General features: G+C 50.6%; 2 protein-coding genes across 2 annotated transcripts in view; one reads left to right on the top strand and one right to left on the bottom strand.

The window, feature by feature from the left end:
* The window catches only part of snd1 (staphylococcal nuclease and tudor domain containing 1), a 137265-nt gene that overhangs the window by 64638 nt on the left and 55317 nt on the right, over positions 1 to 17310 (top strand). The window lies entirely within an intron of this gene.
* lrrc4.2 (leucine rich repeat containing 4.2) lies at positions 6959 to 10001 on the bottom strand. The gene has a single exon (XM_023791413.2). The coding sequence runs from the start codon at positions 9872 to 9874 to the stop codon at positions 7940 to 7942; it is 1935 nt and encodes a 644-aa protein (XP_023647181.1). The 5' UTR covers positions 9875 to 10001; the 3' UTR covers positions 6959 to 7939.

Raw genomic sequence — 17310 nt, 5'->3', positions numbered from 1 at the left:
TTTGCACTTGCACTCTTGTTTTTGCACTTCAGCAGGTTATATTCTGTGGAACCACAGCTAACTGGGTTTGTATTGGCAAGTCAATCTTTATTATCCTTAACCCATATTCAAGCATCGTATATTCCAGTCCGCACCATTTGAGATTGTCCTATCCGAAATGCATTATTCATGCCTTGAAGTTTGTATTCTATCCTTATCGTCTCAGCTCTTCAGCTCTTGAGGTCTTTTCACTGTGCTTCATAACCCTAACCCCTGATCCCTGTGAAGGCCTGGCTCTGGAATGCTTTTCTGTGCTTCCTAACCCCTGATGCCTGTGAAGGCCTGGCTCTGGAATGCTTCTCTGTGCTTCCTAACCCCTGATGCCTGTGAAGGCCTGGCTCTGGAATGCTTCTCTGTGCTTCCTAACCCCTGATCCCTGTGAAGGCCTGGCTTTGGAATGCTTCTCTGTGCTTCCTAACCCCTGATCCCTGTGAAGGCCTAGCTTTGGAATGCTTCTCTGTGCTTCCTAACCCCTGATCCCTATGAAGGCCTAGCTTTGGAATGCTTCTCTGTGCTTCCTAACCCCTGATCCCTGTGAAGGTCTGGCTTTGGAATGCTTCTCTGTGCTTCCTAACCCCTGATCCCTGTGAAGGTCTGGCTTTGGAATGCTTCTCTGTGCTTCCTAACCCCTGATCCCTGTGAAGGCCTGGCTTTGGAATGCTTCTCTGTGCTTCCTAACCCCTGATCCCTGTGAAGGCCTGGCTTTGGAATGCTTCTCTGTGCTTCCTAACCCCTGATCCCTGTGAAGGTCTGGCTTTGGAATGCTTCTCTGTGCTTCCTAACCCCTGATCCCTGTGAAGGTCTGGCTTTGGAATGCTTCTCTGTGCTTCCTAACCCCTGATCCCTGTGAAGGTCCGGCTTTGGAATGCTTCTCTGCTTTCCAACCCTAACCCCTGATTTCTGTGAAGGCCTGGCTTCAGAAGACTTCCCTATTCATCTACCTCCCTCCTTCCTCTTAATTTTCCCTCCTTATCGGGTTCCCTCCTTACCTTGGAGTAAAGCGGAGCAGCTCGCTATAAACAATACTCTTTCCTCTCCTCGGCCTGCTACTTTCATCCGGCTTTTTATGAAAGCGCTAGGACCGCCCGCTGATGATCCATGTCAGGGAGAGAGCAGGAGGTTCTTCATTAGTGCAACGTGCAATTTGAGCGTGCCCTTGTTTCCTAAACAAACCTATTTAATAATGTCACGCGCCCGTGCTCCCCCGACGCGACGCAGAATCCCTGGGGAGGGGGAAGGAGCGTCGAACCTCAGGTTGAACGCGTCTGAGGCTGCGCTTTTGTTCCCTCTGTTTTGATTGGCTGAGCAGTCTTAATGAACTTGCCCGTGGTTGGAATAAGGAATTGAAGATATGTCGTCTTTATTAAAGCAGTCCTGGGACCTGAACTGGCTGATTTAATAAAAATCATGCAGAGTTTAACATCGTATTTAAATAGCAGTAAAAATGAGGTGTTCGAGTTTAATAATGTGAGTGCAGTCCTCTGTCTAGATGTGTAATGGCTAAGGTAGCTTTGACCTGTGTCGAGGTCCTTCTCTTCCAAAGCTTTGGTTACTGCTGAGATTAACTAGTACCAGTTCTGAAAAGAGCTTCCCTGGGAATGTGGCGAAAAACGGTCTCAAAGCATTGTGTCCGCCTGTTCTGTGGCGGCCATCGATTCCTGTGAAAACAGGGTCTTCTGGTTATTTGCACGTCTCCTCAGTGATTCACCGGAGGTTTTCTGCCTCTCAGGCGGATCGGCGGACTGGCTGTGGCATTTTGGGATGTCATACCTGTCGGTGGGGGTGGCTACACTGCCCAGTTCTTTGCCACCTTTCCACCCTGTTTGTTCTAGCCTTGTTTTCTTTTCTGATTTGTTCTGCTTCAGCTTTCGATGCGTCCCGTCTGTGCCACACCTGCTGCTGTAAGTGAGCATTTGTGTGTGTTTTTTAATTAAACAGATGCATTAATAAAAGCCGCTTCAGCCGCTTTGGCGAATGAAATTCACGGGTCGATCATTGAGAATGATTCAATATTCAGAGAGAGTAGCTCGGAAAGTGGTATAAATTCTCGCTGGAGGCGGGACCATGACACGTGTAAACATTCCTTCTCCCGCAAACGGGTTCTGATATTACTAATGGTTATCTAAATATCTCACATGACCGATTGCTCTCTTTTTTTTCTGTGACTTTAGTCCCGTTCTGTGCACTGCAATCTGTCAGTATGTGTCGTGCATCTCGCCTCTGTGTACAGACCTGCTTCTCTGATCTTGTAAAGAACTTGGAATTTGTATGTGGAAGTTTCCGTGTTTCTTTTTTTACGGTTTATATTTGGACCTGAAAGAACAGTGGATTTATTTATTTTTTTTTGTTCCCCTCTGAATTTTCCCCCGCAGTGTGAATCTCATAACACAGGGTTACAAAAAAAAATTTTTGTGAGTTGTCTAATATATTTCTGCTGATTTAACATATTTCTGGCCCACAGAACACGAATATGGCATCAGTTTTTGTAGATCAGGTCAGGTTTTTCAGCTAAGTTGATTTTAAAATAGTGCGATTTTCAGTCTCGAAAAATTTTAATTTACCACAAAATTAACTTTATATATGCAAATTGTATGTTCAATCATCACTGTTCAAAACTTGGGGCTTAAATTTCCTTTTCCTTGAAGTTCTGGAATGTCCAGCGGCAGGGATGTCTCTAGTCAGATTCCAACAGTAGTCCGCCATCATTACTGCATCCCACCGACCTTGGTACCTGTTCTCCATCTCCTTCATCTCCTGATGGAAACGCTCGCCCTGTTCATCACTCATAGATCCAAGATTTTCCGGAAAATGATCCATATGTGAGTATAAGTAATGCATCTTGATGCTCATGTTGCATCCGAGGTTCCTGAAAGCAGTCAACATATTCGTGACAAGTTCCGCGTAGTTAGGGGCCTTATTGTTGCCCAGAAAGTTTTTCACAACCATAACAAAAGCCTTCCACGCTTCCAGCTCCACTTCGTTCATTGACTTTTCAAACTGAGGATCTGTGATGAGCACTGGGAGAGTCTTGGTCGCTAATTACAGGAAGTTCTCCAAAGACAAGTATTGGGATTTCATCGCAATGAGCTACAGGACGACGTGCTGATTCAAGATCAGGATATGTCAGGTTGTTCCGGTTTTTTCTGTTTATCCCAGTCACATCAATAGCGCAAAAGTAGCAATCAGTGCCATGGTTTCTCGGCTCCCTCCAGACCATGGGTATTCCAAACTACCCTTGGTCCACTGACGCAGATACTCAGTGCAGTTTTTGCATACCATGTGTGGTGCCCAAGCTTTGTCTTGGTCACCTAGTGCCATACTGAAATAAGCAAGGTATGCACGCTTTACGAAACTTGTGATTGGTTTCCTGTTATGAACAAGAGTGTATTCGCTGCAAATGTAACAAAAGACATCAGGCTTATTTCTGCAAGATCTTCTTAATGATGCCATCTCATTAACTTTGAAACTCTAAATAACAATATTTGTAATATGCAGCAACAAAATTTTAAGTATAGGCCTATAAATGAGAAACACACACGCACGCAGACAATGTAGTTTACGTAATGCTTTGCATGGCATCAGTTTATCTAATTTCGACAATAGATCAAAAAGTTGACCTGGTAGCGCAAAACCAATGTGATTTTTGGATTTAGCGCATTAAAATGATCCTAGATCAGCTATAAAAAGTTAGACCTTTTTTTCACTGTTGACCAGTGTAATCAGTATTTCACCGCTTTCCTGTTCAGCTCCGATGAACCGAGCCTCAGCATGATTTCTTGATCAGAGAAGAACCAGGTGATTGTGCACAGATAAAACCTGTTAAGGACGCACCTTGGTGCAATCCATTTTGTCCCCCCCAACCCTGTTCTGTAGAACCCAGTCCTGGTCTCTCCATCGAAGCGCTGAACCCAACCCTGGAACGTGGTTCAGTGTGTGTTTAAATAGTGCCAGGATGAATGAGCACGGCTGGTGATTCATCTAATGTGATACAATTGACTCGAGGCTTACAAAGTCATTACAGGCCTCTGAGTCCGGGTCAGCGTGGGAGGTGACTGGCAGTTAGCATGTCGCTCTCATTGTTAGCTGAAGGACGTCTCTGTCTTTGGTTTGAGGAGAGGCTCTCGTTTGAATACAAAGATACTGCCTTTCTCACGATCTGAACCAAACTGGTTACGGTCGGTTCGCTACTTTTGGTTTTGTGCAGTTTGTCTGTCTGCGTGTCCGTGAGTCTGTAGGGATTCTGTCCCCGTTAACAACGGTTAATGGGTTCCTTAGTCACTGACTCCGGTGCCTAAACTTCACTTAAGACTCTTAAAACGATGTCCCTTAATGACCAAAAATAGGAACCGTGTAAGGCACGCTTAAGAGTGTGTACCGGGTAGCATTGTGCCCAGCGCATAAAATTGATTAATGAACCTTTTCCAAGGAATATCCGTAATGATCGTTCAGCTGGGAAAGAGCCGGAGACTGAGAAGCTGCTGGCTGAATTTATGTTTTGAGGGTGGGTGGGTTACTCCCTTCAGTCCTGGATGGTGCAGTGGTCTGTCTGTGAAAGGGAGGTAAAGGACCTCTAGTGGTGCTGTGTTCAATTAAAATGACTGACATTCAGAGGGGTTAGAGTGAAACACTTTACAGGCAGGCAAATGAACACAGAAGGCGGCCATTTTGGCAGCAACATAGAGGAACAAAGGGGGTGTTAGATCCCGTGCCGGTGCTCGGGTTGTGTTCCCCGGACCTTGACAAAGCAGAACTCTGTCCCAAGGACTGGCATCAAGGTCCGCGTGAAATAAATGAATGTTTACCCCCCTCCCTCTGAAGGTTCGACCCTCCCCCACCTCTTTGAAAACACAACTGACACATCCCTCTTAATTTTCAGAGGTACAGATTGCAGAAAAGTGTGAAGGTTTGCATTTTTCCTGCCCGGATCAGACCACGTTCCGAAGGGCAGCGGGCTTGGCATGCTTTTGATGTGCGCAGACCTAAAGTTCACTTTTTTCCCCCTCCGCTGCAGTATTTGTGGATAAGTGTGTTGATAAAAAAAAAATTAAATAAATAAATGTCAGAAGTTGCGAGCTGTGCTGTTGGCTGCGGAACCTCAGCTTATCGTCGTCAGTGTGGAAGTTTAGAGAGAGATCCTCTGGTCTTATGAATATGTCAAGCTGTGAGATTTGTAGTTAATCCGTTAATATAGTCTGGGATCATGTCAGGCGCGCTGTCCGGGACACTGGCATTGATTTAGGTGAAATCCTTCTGGCCACACTGTAGGCTGGGGGCCGAATCTGTAACGGAGACGGCTCTCTTTGTTTTTCCTTTAAAATAAAATAAAATAAAATAAATAAAATCTTCCTCTGTCAAGTAAGCGTTGAATAATGGGGGATTTGTGGACTGTGGTGTGCGTGTGTGTGTGTGCGTGTGTGTGTGTGTGTGTGTGTGTGTGTGTGTGTGTGTGTGTGTGTGTGTGTGGGGTGGGGGGGGGGGGGTTGCAGTATACCCATATGCCCAAATCCCTTCGAACAAGCGAACCAACGTGTTCTTCCCCCTGAGGCTTCATTAATTGATCGAAATCTCGGGTGTCAGGCGAAAAAGGAGCACGGCTTAAATTTGCTGAATGTTAGGCTGTTAGGATGGGTGGCCCATCAGCCCCCCCATACCCCCCCCTGCCAGTATGGGCTCAAACAGCAGAGTTTCACACCACACACTAAACCCATTTCCTGAAATAGGTTTGTGACAGAGATAATATTGAGTGGTGGGGGGGTTTGGGGAGTCATTCACTCAATTACAGCAAACCCTTACCCCCCCTCCCCCCCACGCCATTCCTACGATCCGTCGTGCTCAACGATGTGTTAATTACTCCAAGCGGCGATGGGCTTGTGATACCACTGCTCATTGATGCACCCTCCCCCCCCGCCGGTATTGCCCAAGCTGTATCTTCCGGCTGTCCATCTCTGCACTCCCCCACCCCCGCCCCCAGTCGTCGTGGCCTGCCGATTTTAATCTCCTGCTACTTTGCTAATTGCTAATGAACCCCTCCCCCCTTTATCTCCAGGTTCGGTAGGGAGGGGGTGTCTGATTAGTATTTCAGCGAGGTGCCACTTGCTTCAATGGCCCCCAGTGTTTCTCGACATGCTTCTAAAATCGCCACGGAGACCGTATGTGGTGACACGGGGGGGGGGCGATGAATCATAACAAAGTGCCTCATAAAGCCAGCACATCTGGAAGTGTGCACCCGTGTCGATGGAGGGCCTCGCTAGATGCCCTATGGGACCTCCCCCGAAATGCCCCTGGGGGTTTCGTGCCTCTGTGTTGGTCGGCAAAATCACACTCGCTCTGTGGCCAGTTCCCATTTTAGCTGCGGTGCATTTAGGGGGGGAGGGGGCACAAATCATCCTATACCAATACTTAGGTTCTCTCTCTCAATTGGCTATAAATAAATGTCGTCGGCCCTGCAGTTACTATAGCAGCTCTCGAACCCGGCACCAGTGGGCACTGAACGCGCATCCTTAATTCCACCCTTCCCAGATGGCGCCCTGCCATAGAAGCTGCCTGTTCACTGCCGAGGGGGGAGGGGGGAGGGGGGATGTTAACCCCATTTACATAATCCGCGCCTTAGCGCTCCTCCAAGGAACGTGGGCCAGCAGTGCAGACAATGCAGCAATGCAAAGTGCAAGCATGCCCCGCTGTCCTGCATCGCAATCCAGAGCGTGCGGACACCATGGGATCAATCCACTGACAGCTCAATGAGGAGGGGGGGGGGGGGGGTAAATTTCCACTGCTTAGAGCTAAAGGGGGGGGGGGGGAGGCAGCTTTTATTTAAACAGACTCCGATTTGTCATAAATAAACAGCCCTCTCTGTGATAATCTGGCAGTGTTCCAGCGACTTGGGGGAAAAAAAGAAATGAAAAACCCAGAAACCAAACGATCATTTTCATCGCCAAAGTAAACTTCATTTCTCATTTCGCAGCGAGCCGCTGTCAAACCACAAACAGTTTAATTCTCTAATTACGATCTGAATCGTCTCCCGTGTTTACAGGTCAATAACTTTTTTTTTTTTTGAACATCTATTGAATTATTCATTTACATTCTGTGAGTAAATTTCAGAGATCGATGCAGCATCTTTTGAATAAACAACCTCCTTTTCTCTTCCCCATCTCCTCTCCTCCTTAACACACATCTTCAAGCCGCAGACCAGCATCCGGAAAGCGCAGGGTTAAGCTGTGCTGCAGTCCTGCGCTGATGCTCAGTGCAGCTCCAGCGCAGTAGACTGGACCTGCATCTGTCCCGCGTACATTTCCACAGAACACCCCAACTCAGTTCCCCACCTGCATTCAGAACAATCCTTTGTGTTTATAACACGGTACAGACCCTTAGTGTTGGTTTTTTTTTTTTGTTTTTTTTTTTGGGGTTTATTTTTTATTTTTGTTTTTTTGTTTTTTTTTTTTTTTAATTTTTTACAAGATAAACCTGTAAAGATTCAATTCAGGCCATTTATTAGAAAGTCTTCTCCGTATAAATCAATATTTACTGCAACCTATGTAGCGTCATCTAAAAATGTACAGAATGCCCTTTGGCCCCCCGAAACATCCATTCCTCGATCCTCGTCGTCATGACAGCAATTCGACAACATTTCGGTTTTTAAATAGAAGTTACAAGTTAGAAAATAGTTAATTTATTTTTTTTTCCGCTTACCAGCCCGTTGTAGATTTTGCCGTATATATGTATATTCATATATATATATATCTCCTTATGTGTGTATATATATATGAATATGATTTATTTATAAGCATGTACAAGAAAAACTTCATTTAGCACTCTGTACAAAAGGAGTCACTGTCTCTCTCTCTCTTCGTCTTTTTTTTTTTTTTGTGCATTCTATTGCATGACAGAGGAGGTGACATTAGTGTCAGATCTGTGTCTCCTGAACCTTCTCCTTGGCGTGAGTCTTTATCATGTAGGGCTCAGGGACGGCAGCGATAGTGCGCCTTCCCCGGTGGAGGGAGTTGCTGGCGTCATTCTCTGTCCATTGGGCGCCATGTGCTGATTTGCAGGTGCTGTAGACCGACCTGTAGTTGCTGCTGTGGTCCCGGATGCAGGGCGAGGAGAGCGGCCCCTCCCCCGCTGTGCTGCTGGGCTGCACGACATCCCCCACCACGGCGATCTCAATACTTCTAGCTGTGTCCACCGTGCCTCGCTGCTGGTGCCGCTTGCGGAGTTTATAGAAGGCGATGAGCATTACTGCGGCCAGCAGGGTGACGGCCACAAAGCAGCCAATCACAATCTTTGTGGTTTTCATGACCTCATCCAGGCTGGCCGCTGGCTTGTCTGTGCCCTTGGCGGTTGGGACGGAGACCTGCGCCGGTGTCTTGGTGTTCTGGAGCAGGACGGTGGGTGTGGATATGAATGCCGGCTGGAAGATGGAGGGCGAGGCCGTCACCGCCCGGGGCTTAGACATGGCGTCGGACGGGCCTTCCACGATCTCCACCGTCACTGTGGTGAAGTAGCTCAGGTTGGACGTGTTGAGCTCGCCATTGGTGACGTTGACATAGGCTGAGGCGTTGGAGTTGCCCGCCGCGTTGGTCACCATGCAAGTGTAGACGCCGGTGTCACTGGGCAACAGGTTGGCGAAGGTGAGCGTACCATCGTTGTGGATGGACATGCGCGGGTGCATGGAGGCATGCGTCAGGACCGTCCCGTTGGGCAGCAGCCAGCGCACGGACGAGGCCGGCGCCGTCCGGCACCGTAGCTCGGCTACCCGCTCTGCTGAGATGTTGAGGTCCCGTGGCGCGTCTGCAATGAACGGCGCTGAGCACTGGAAGGAGGTGTGGTCCGTGTCGACCAGGTAGCGGCCCCGCATGTGTGCGGGCGAGTGGCAGCGGCCGCAGCAGGTGGAGTTGGTCGGGATGTAGTCCCGTAGCCAGCCAGCTAACCACACGGCGTCGCAGTCGCAGTTCCAGGGGTTGTGGTGGAGGTGGAGCTCCACCAGGAACCTCAGGGGCACAAAGAGCCCGTGCGGCAGCGAGGTCAGGTTGTTGTGGGCCAGGTTCAGCTCCGCCAGCGCTGTGACGTCATCGAATGCGTTACGCTCGATCAGGCTGACCTGCGAGTTCATAATCCACAGCTTCTTCAGGGATTTCAGTCCCCGGAAAGATCCGGGTCGGATCACGGGGAAGTAGTTCTCCGAAATGTCCAGCTCCTCCAGCCCCGCCAATGGGGTCAAAGTGGGCATCTCCTTAATGTTACACATTCCAAGGTTCAGGTATTTCAAGTTGTACAATCCCTCAAACGCGCCCTCAGATATATACTCCAGCTTGCGGAGCTCACCCAGGTCCAGACGCATCAGCGAGGGCACACGATTGAAGGCGTAGGGCGAGATGCTCTCCACAGGGTTATTCCTCAGCCACAGCTCGCGCAGCCGGGACAGGTACTCAAAGGCCCCGCTCGGGATCACTGTCAGCCGGTTGTCGAACAGCTCCAGCGTGTTGAGGTTGGTGAGCCCGTTAAAAGCGCCCACCTCGATGTGCCGGATGGCGTTCCTGCCCAGCTGCAGCCGCTCCAGGTGCCGGAGGTGGCTGAAGGAATCCGCCTGGATCAGCTCAATGCTATTCTCCATCAGGTTGAGGAAGCGAGCGTTGGACGGGATCCCCAAGGGGACCGTGGTCAGGCCACGGCGTGTGCAGACCACCTTACTGAACTGATTACTGCAGGAGCAGACTGCCGGGCAGCCCTGGGGTCGCGCCGAGGCAGCGCACCGACTCAACGCCAGCAGCACGAGGTAGACTACCAGAAGCAGGACGGCATTCCAGGTGTGGAGCACAGTTACCTGCCGCAACAGCCTCATGATGTGACACGTTCATAATTCGGCATCGTCCGGGGGATTCGACACGGGAAGGGAGAACTCGGCCCTAGCCTGGTTTAAGCAAGACTCCAGCTCGGATTTCCATCAGCGGTGTGGGACGCTGCCCCCCCCCCCCTCCCCTCCACCACCCGCCTGCCCGTGTGCCGGCGCGTGTGTTCGAGCGTGCGTGTGTGCGTTTGAGCGAGAGCGCTCGAGGAAGCGAGGAGGAGAGAGAATCGAATAGTCAGGAAGCCGGGTGGGAACAGGGAACCGCACAACACCTACCTCCAAGTTTCAGAGAAGTCCTTTTTCCTTTCCACCCCCCCCCCTTCCGACCGTCACCGGCCAACAGAGCAGCTCAAGAGTTTTAGTTCATGGCTTCCTGGCAACTGTGTCGCACCAAAGAAAAAAAAAAAAAAAGAAAGAAAGAAAAACCACAAAAACCCACAAACAGATTTTTTTTTTTCCAACTCTGAGAAGTAAAGCAAGCAGAAGATTCTGAGTAAATCCAGAAGAGCGTGGAGACAGACGGTGGCTGGTTAGGCCGCCTCCACTAAGCGCATCTGCGAATCCGCTCCGCTTCAAAGGCTGCCTCCTTCGGCTCTCCCGACGGTTGTCCTTGGCAGCGGGTGACGGCCACCGCTGGCTGCAATCCGAGAGGCTCCATCGCCGAACGGCGTGGAGAAGGTGGAGGTTTCAAAAAAAAAAGAAAAAAAGCCAAAAAAAAGCAGTGGGAAAATTGACCAGTCTTTTACTCTTTCAGGTTGTCCTTCCTTCTCTCTTTCCGATGCCCCCATTCACTTTGCCTTCAGCTGCTTGGCCCCCCCCACCACAAACCCCCCCCACCCTCCCACCCCACCCCCCCGAACTGCTCCCTGCTGCCTTTTGTCCAATCGATTCTCCGTGCTTGGGCGGATTGGAACAGCTAGAAGCCACACATCGCGGTCATCGGATTATTATTTTTTCCCCCCAGTTTCCCCTTCTCTCCCTCTCTCTCCTGGTGGCTCGTAGATGAAGCAGCCCCCTGCTTGCGCCGTTAGGAGTAATCCGCCAGTTTCTGTAGGGGTGTGTGGGGGGGGGGGGGAGTTCAGGGGGGGGAGGAGGTCAGGGGTGCAGCAGTGATGTTGAGTTTTGTTGTTGCGGGTTGGATGCAGAGTGAGAGTGGGAGGGGGTGGGGGGGGGGGATGATGAAGGGGTCCTCTGTGGCGCGACGCGGGTTTGAAAAGTATCCGTGCCCTGCGCTGCCGGGGCTGAGCTCTGCTCCGGCCCCCGCGTTCCGCTCCTCGCTGGCTGTGTCCCCCTGGTGCCTGGTTGGCGTCGCAGCTTAGCCGCTCTTCGGCGTCACGTGTCCCTGCAGCCGCGGACTGCGGCGAGTACCTGGGAGCCGCTCGGGCCAGTAGCCGGAGAAGCGCGGTCCCAGCTAGTCCACGGCAGCATGTCTGAGGCTGCCCCCCCCCGCGGCGGCGGCGCCCCTCCGGCGCGCTCTGCCTCGCCCCCCGCCTCCCTCACGGGCAGCCTGGCCAGGTGGCGCTATCTTCCTTTTGTCCTCCGGTGGAGACGTGGGTACGCTGCTGTCGCATCGCCGTCCGAGGGCTGCAGTCTTCTGCCGTGTTAATGCAGCGTCCTCCTGCTCTCTGCCTCGCTCTCTCTCTCCCGTTCTTTCAGTCTCCCCTCCCTCCCTCCCTCCCTCGCTCGCTCGCTCACTCTCCTCCTTTCAGTCTCTCCCTCCCTCTCGCTCTCGTTCTTTCAGTATCTCTCTCCCCCTCCTCCATGCCTCTCTTGTTTTCTCTCTCTCCCCCTCTCTCTCGGGGTTAACACAGAGTTCTTTCAGCTCAGTTATGTTGATTCGCTGTAAAGATTTTTGTGTTGTTCAGCGTGTGTTTATTTACCCCCCCCACCCACCCCCATCCTCATCCTGCGCTCTTCCCCTGCACTACCCTCGCTGTCCTGAAGGAGGCAGAGTTGGAGCAGTCTGAAGCCTGAGCCCCTATGGGCACCGATCTCTCTTCTAGTTTTCCCGTTGAGGGTAGATCTGTGATGGGTGGGTGGAGGGGGGGGATCAGCCCCTCACGGGGGTGTCATGGCTGCCGTGCACCCGCCTGCCTGCTCGGATCTGTCCACCACTTACCCACCCGGTGCTTCTGCTGGTGCGATTGCTGTCCAGGCTCCTCATTGACAGAGAGAAGAGGCTCCCAGCGTGTGCTGGAGGAACAAGGAAAGGGGCAAGGCCTCTGAATTTGGGTACTGGGTGCATCTCCACTCGCGCGCCAGCACCAGCTTTGCAGCATTGTTTTTGCCGGCTTCCGCGGGTTCGAATCCCAGCCTTCCGTGTACATTTCTGTGGGAGTCTCATGCCGTCAGAGCACGTCGCTGTTTGGCATGTGCAGGCAGTGGAGTTGCAGCTGGCCTGCGGTATTCTTGGTGTCTGGTCACTGCTTCAAAAGTCTTTCCTAAGTTTCCTGGACTGTCGAGTAGCGGTTTGGCCTCGAATCGTGTCCCTCCCGCCTGTGGACTAGGCCGGCTTCTGCGTTTTCATCCTTATTGTTTGTTTTAGTGTTGGTTGCCATATGATAATGAGAGAAATAATGAGGCCTTCATGTCTTATTATGTCAGCTTTCTGTTCAAGTCGCGCTAATTGAATTTAGTTAAGGCTATTTAATCTGCTTAGTTCCTTTCTGAGTTCACCGCTTACTCCGCATGTTGCGTTTCCTGATAAAATGGAACGCCATCGTGCTTGCTGGGGGACATTTGTTTGGTGTCTGCTTTGAGCCCCGAGGGCAAAGCGATCTTTGCAAATTTGGAAAAGAAACCCCTTTGAATTCTCCCGGCGTTGAGGGTGCGCTGTGGCACAGGTGTTGTCGATCGGTTGCCGCGCTCTCAATCATGGAGAGGTCGTCTGTCCGGTGAAAAAATGGCGGCATGTGAGGCATCTTCCTTTTTAGGCACTGAGTTGAGTACACCCCACGACGTTCAGGCCTCGTGAGTGTTAAAATGGCCAGTCGCTGTGAGTTATCCGCGTCTGTGAGGTGAGTTATCCGCGTCTGTGAGTTCCCTCAGCGCTAATGCCGTAACCTCTGAGCTTGTTTTACTCCCGCCTCTCGTCCTTGTTCAGTCCTTACCGATTTTTACCAAAGTGCATGTGTGTCTGTATGTTTATTTTTAAGCAGTATTTTAAAACGCTCATTATTAATGCTGAATGATGACCGGCTGGCTCCGTTCGGATCCGTTATGTCACCCCGGCCCGGGGCCAGTTTTCCTGTCTTCCGCCGTTTCCAGCACCCCCCCCCCCTCCCCGTCCCTTGGCGCTAAATTTAGGAAGCCGGCCTCATGAATTAATTTGCCGCGCGTATTAATGAGCGTGTCGCGTGTGTGTGTTCGGAAGTGCAATGCGTTGTTGGCCGATTGCTGGCCGGCCGTGGGGTGGGGTGGGGTCTAATCCGGCTGGGTTTTTGACTTGCATCGGCTTTGCTAGATGAGGTGCATTTGACCTGTGGGGTCAGCGGGTCGTTGAAGGGTGTTTCTATGTGTTTTTTAGTTCTAATTTTAATCAGGCACTGTAACGCCATCTTCAGTCAATTCTGACCCTGTCTGTTTCTGCTTTATTGCCCTCACTGTCGACACCATGAGCAGGGTCCTCTCCCCCCCAGAATAAGCTGGCCATGGGTGTTGGGCTACCAGCAGTGTTCATCTTTGGTGTCATCACACGTCAAACGTGGAAGACGGGAGGCTGCTCAGAAGCAGCTCTGCTCTGGGTGTTTCTGTGGGCACTCCCTGCTCATCCTCTCTGCTTTTTGCAGGCTTTTATCTGTTCTCAAGCTTTTTGCTTGTTTTTTTTTTTTTGCTTAAGAACTGTATCTCCTCTAATGGTCAAACAGCAGTTACCCTGCTGCTGTTCGACTGGGCTGTTGTTCTGTCCTTAGAGCCGCCCGGCTGAGTGCCTCTGAATTAATGGCTCCTCGGAGACTCCCCCTTGCCGCGGCCCTAATTGAAACAAGGGCACTTGTTCAGGCGGGCTTTACCCTATTAATCGTCCATTATGGGGAGATGGGGGGTTGTGGTGGGCGGAGCCTAAGGACATACTTATAATGCAATGTGGGGCGTGCGCTCCAGGGGTGCCTCCTACGGCCACTGACCACAACTGCTGCCAGAAGGCAGTGCCGGCGCCCTCTAAAGGCTGAGATTTATGCGCATGAGGTATTTTTCCGGACGGGGTTTTAACTGCCTGTTTGTGGAATGCAAGCCTTATTTTTATTGTATTTTTTTTTTAAGGCAATGCGCTTGCAGCAGCTGAAAGCGCTGTGTATGTGAATTGGTAATGCGTTTGTGCTCCGCGCAATATTCCGTCTTACGGGGGAGAGAGGAATTGGGGGGGGGGGGGGGGGGGGAAGTGGGAGCATGACGAAAGGAGGGACGCCTCCGATCTGTTTTCCGTAGTGTGTGAGGAGTGCTGATTCGCAAGGCAGGCCTGGGTGAACAGCAGCAGTGCTCTCCTCACTGCCCTGCTGTCCGGATCTCTCTCTCTCTCTCTCTCTCTCTCTCTCTCTCTCTCTCTCTCTCTCTCTCTCCCCTCTCCTCTCCCTCTCCCTCTCCCTCTCCCTCTCCCTCTCCCTCTCCCTCTCCCTCTCCCTCCCTCTCTCCCTCCCTCCCTCCCTCCCTCCCCTCTTGATCCCTCGTTCCGATGCTGCTGAGGAAATAAATCCCCGTCAGACCAAACTTCTGATGGCCTCTGGATCGCACGTTAGCAGGGAGGATCCTTTTGTCATCCAGTAATTTATTGAGCTGCACGATCCAATCGGTTAGACCTTGGCAGAGTAATTAGAGCCTTCACCTTTGAAAAGGCCTATTAATGTATTACCGTTAATTGTATTTTTTTTTCCCCAAAAAATTAATTACAGAAAAATTGTTTATTCTTCCTACTGACATTACGTATTTTTCTTTTGAAAATTAACATTTTAATCGATGCACATTTCTGGCACTGCACGGGCTAAATTGCTTAAAAATGTATCATTTGAGGAATTCCCTTTTATATTGTTAAGTTTGTGATGCAGTACACGTATCTTGGTAATTGCATTTTTTTTTTCTTTATTTGCTGTGTGTTGTGCCCAAATCACTGAGCCTCCTAAAATAATATATTCTCTATTTTAAAATCTATTTTGCAATACCCTTTTTTTTACTCCTTAATTATCCAAATTTATTGTTGGATCGCTTCCTTTCATCTGTACGACACGGATTGCTTAGTTGTGTCCCCGTGAATTGTGAATCAAGCAACCTGGGATTTCTTCTACCTAAATGAAAGTCTGACTTGTGCCCATTTCCCAGCATAAACAAAATATTCAAACAAATATGATGAGACTAACAGCGGCTTGTTTCGGAGTAAAAAGTCCCTCATTGCATGTCACGGTCGAGTCCCTTTGCCTCACCCTTCCAAAGGCCTTTGCTCTGATATGTAAATTTATGCTTGTATATCCTGTGACGTGATTGGCCCAGCGCAATTAACGTTCTAAGATGGCTTGTTCCCATTATTGCAGTGTTTCCGTGCCAACTGGCTGTTCCCAAAGAGGGTGCTTGTGTGATTGTGTGATGTCCTATAAAGCTGCAGTTGTCCGTGAACTTTGCAAAACTGATTTCCCCCCCCCCCCCCTCCTCTAAGAGTAGACGGCACTTATCAGCATTTGTCAGGGGAGGGGTAGGCTTGGCCTGAGGGGTGGAGCTTGCACTTTACCTCACAGGGAAGCCATTTATCAGTTGTCAAGTAAACCAATTAGTTGTTGATGTAATACGCTTAACAGGAATTGTGATGTATGAGGTTTGTTATATACTGAAGCGTTTATGAGCTTACCGCTGTAAACGTAAGTGTTTTATATTCTGGCACGGTTGGCTGAGATGGGGCAGAGATCGCCGCTCGTCACAGAAACTTATAAATACCTTCAGATATATGCGAGTCATTGCCCTTCATTTATGGAATAAATTGATTTTTACTTAACATGATGAATAGCTACTGGGTGTTGATGAAAGTCGTCATTTTTGTCATTTATGATACAAGGGTTTAAAAAAAAAAGAGCACTTGTATTTAAGTCCTCCCAACAGACAGTGGCGCTGTGTTGTCGTGTGGGTGGTTTACCGTCTCTGGTGTTACTCGTTGATTGGCTCCTGGTTGTGCATTCAGGGGTTATTTTCTGCCCCACGGTTCTAAACAGGAATCTGGGTAAAAGTTGCGCTACTTTCAACCTGGAGAGCATGAATCGTACTGGGAAATCTCCCTCATTGCGAGGATTAGCTGCTGATGCGTCAGCTGACGTGGTTTGAAGATGTATCCCTGAAGCATAACATGCGAAAAAGACATTTTTCTCGTAATTAATTTCCTCCAGCTTCATTGTCATAGCTGACGTCTGTCTGAAGGGCTGAGCTGCGTGTTCCTCGCTTAGCGGACTCATGCATCTGACTCAGAGCTGGTTAAGACAGGCCTCCAGTGTTGTGTGATGATCTTCACACGCCTCGATGCTCCAGCGTGGAGTTTACAAACCCGTCACGGAACGGAGCCCTGTCTGGCGCAGGGGAATGGGCGTGTCGGGCTGAAGGCTGTAGGCGCTACGACGGCTCCGCCCAGTGCCCGTCCCCTTTGGGGTCTTTGGGCCGATAACACAGACAGGACAATTTAGACAGCTGTGGTTTGAAATCATTACAGACAAAACTTATGCGATCGGTAACTTTGGTGGGTGACATGGCTATAAAAACACTGATCGATTCCTTCTTTTAAATCCCACCCCCCCAAATCCCCTTGACGCTGCTGAGGATTATGGCATCAAATATCCCGTGTCTGCGGCTGCGAGTCCATCCATCGGTGACAGTTGTTTTGAAGCCATATAGGAGTGAGTATAAAAGATGGGGGGGGGGGGGGTAGGTTGGAATCGCATTCAGGCGCAGGCGATTGTATGCAGCTTTCCCCTGGGGTGAGTGGCGATATTTGGAGTGTTAAACCCCCCCCATCCCTGACCCCTCCTGCGGGACGTCCCATTAAAAAGCAGGGTGTCAGGCAGCTGGCTTTAATATGAAGCAGAAGCTGGGCGCCTGTGATGAATTCTGGGATGGTCTTTGGCGGTCAGCGGCCTGGCGTGTCCCTGTTCACGGCCGGGCTGCGGATCCAAGCCAGAGTTTGGGGTCCTGGCAGGGAATCTGAGCTGGGAATCGGCCTGCGGCACTGCAGGCTGGGTCCCCAGGGTCCTGGAGTCAGCTGGCCGGCGAGCGGCCTGCCAGGCTCTGTCCTGCAACCAAACGGGGGTGCCGGCGGGCAGAACAAAGGCCTCTGCATGCCTGGGACAGAGGCAGGCCTTCCCAGATTGAGCTAGGCACCGCGTCCGTGGCTTCCCTCGCCGGCCTTGGCGGCCTCCCTTCACCCCCGGCGGCCAGGTACTCTGTATCCACGGTTTCCTCGCTTGCGG

This window comes from Paramormyrops kingsleyae, chromosome 1 (genome assembly GCF_048594095.1).
Source record: "Paramormyrops kingsleyae isolate MSU_618 chromosome 1, PKINGS_0.4, whole genome shotgun sequence".
In the NCBI taxonomy this organism is placed as follows: domain Eukaryota; kingdom Metazoa; phylum Chordata; class Actinopteri; order Osteoglossiformes; family Mormyridae; genus Paramormyrops; species Paramormyrops kingsleyae.
The sequence above is the reverse complement of the archived record's forward strand: the minus strand, read 5'-3'. Positions and strand labels throughout refer to the sequence as shown.

Coding starts and splice junctions, on each gene's coding strand:
- lrrc4.2 (XM_023791413.2), bottom strand. CDS start 9,874: ATGAGGCTGTTGCGGCAGGTAACTGTGCTCCACACCTGGAATGCCGTC.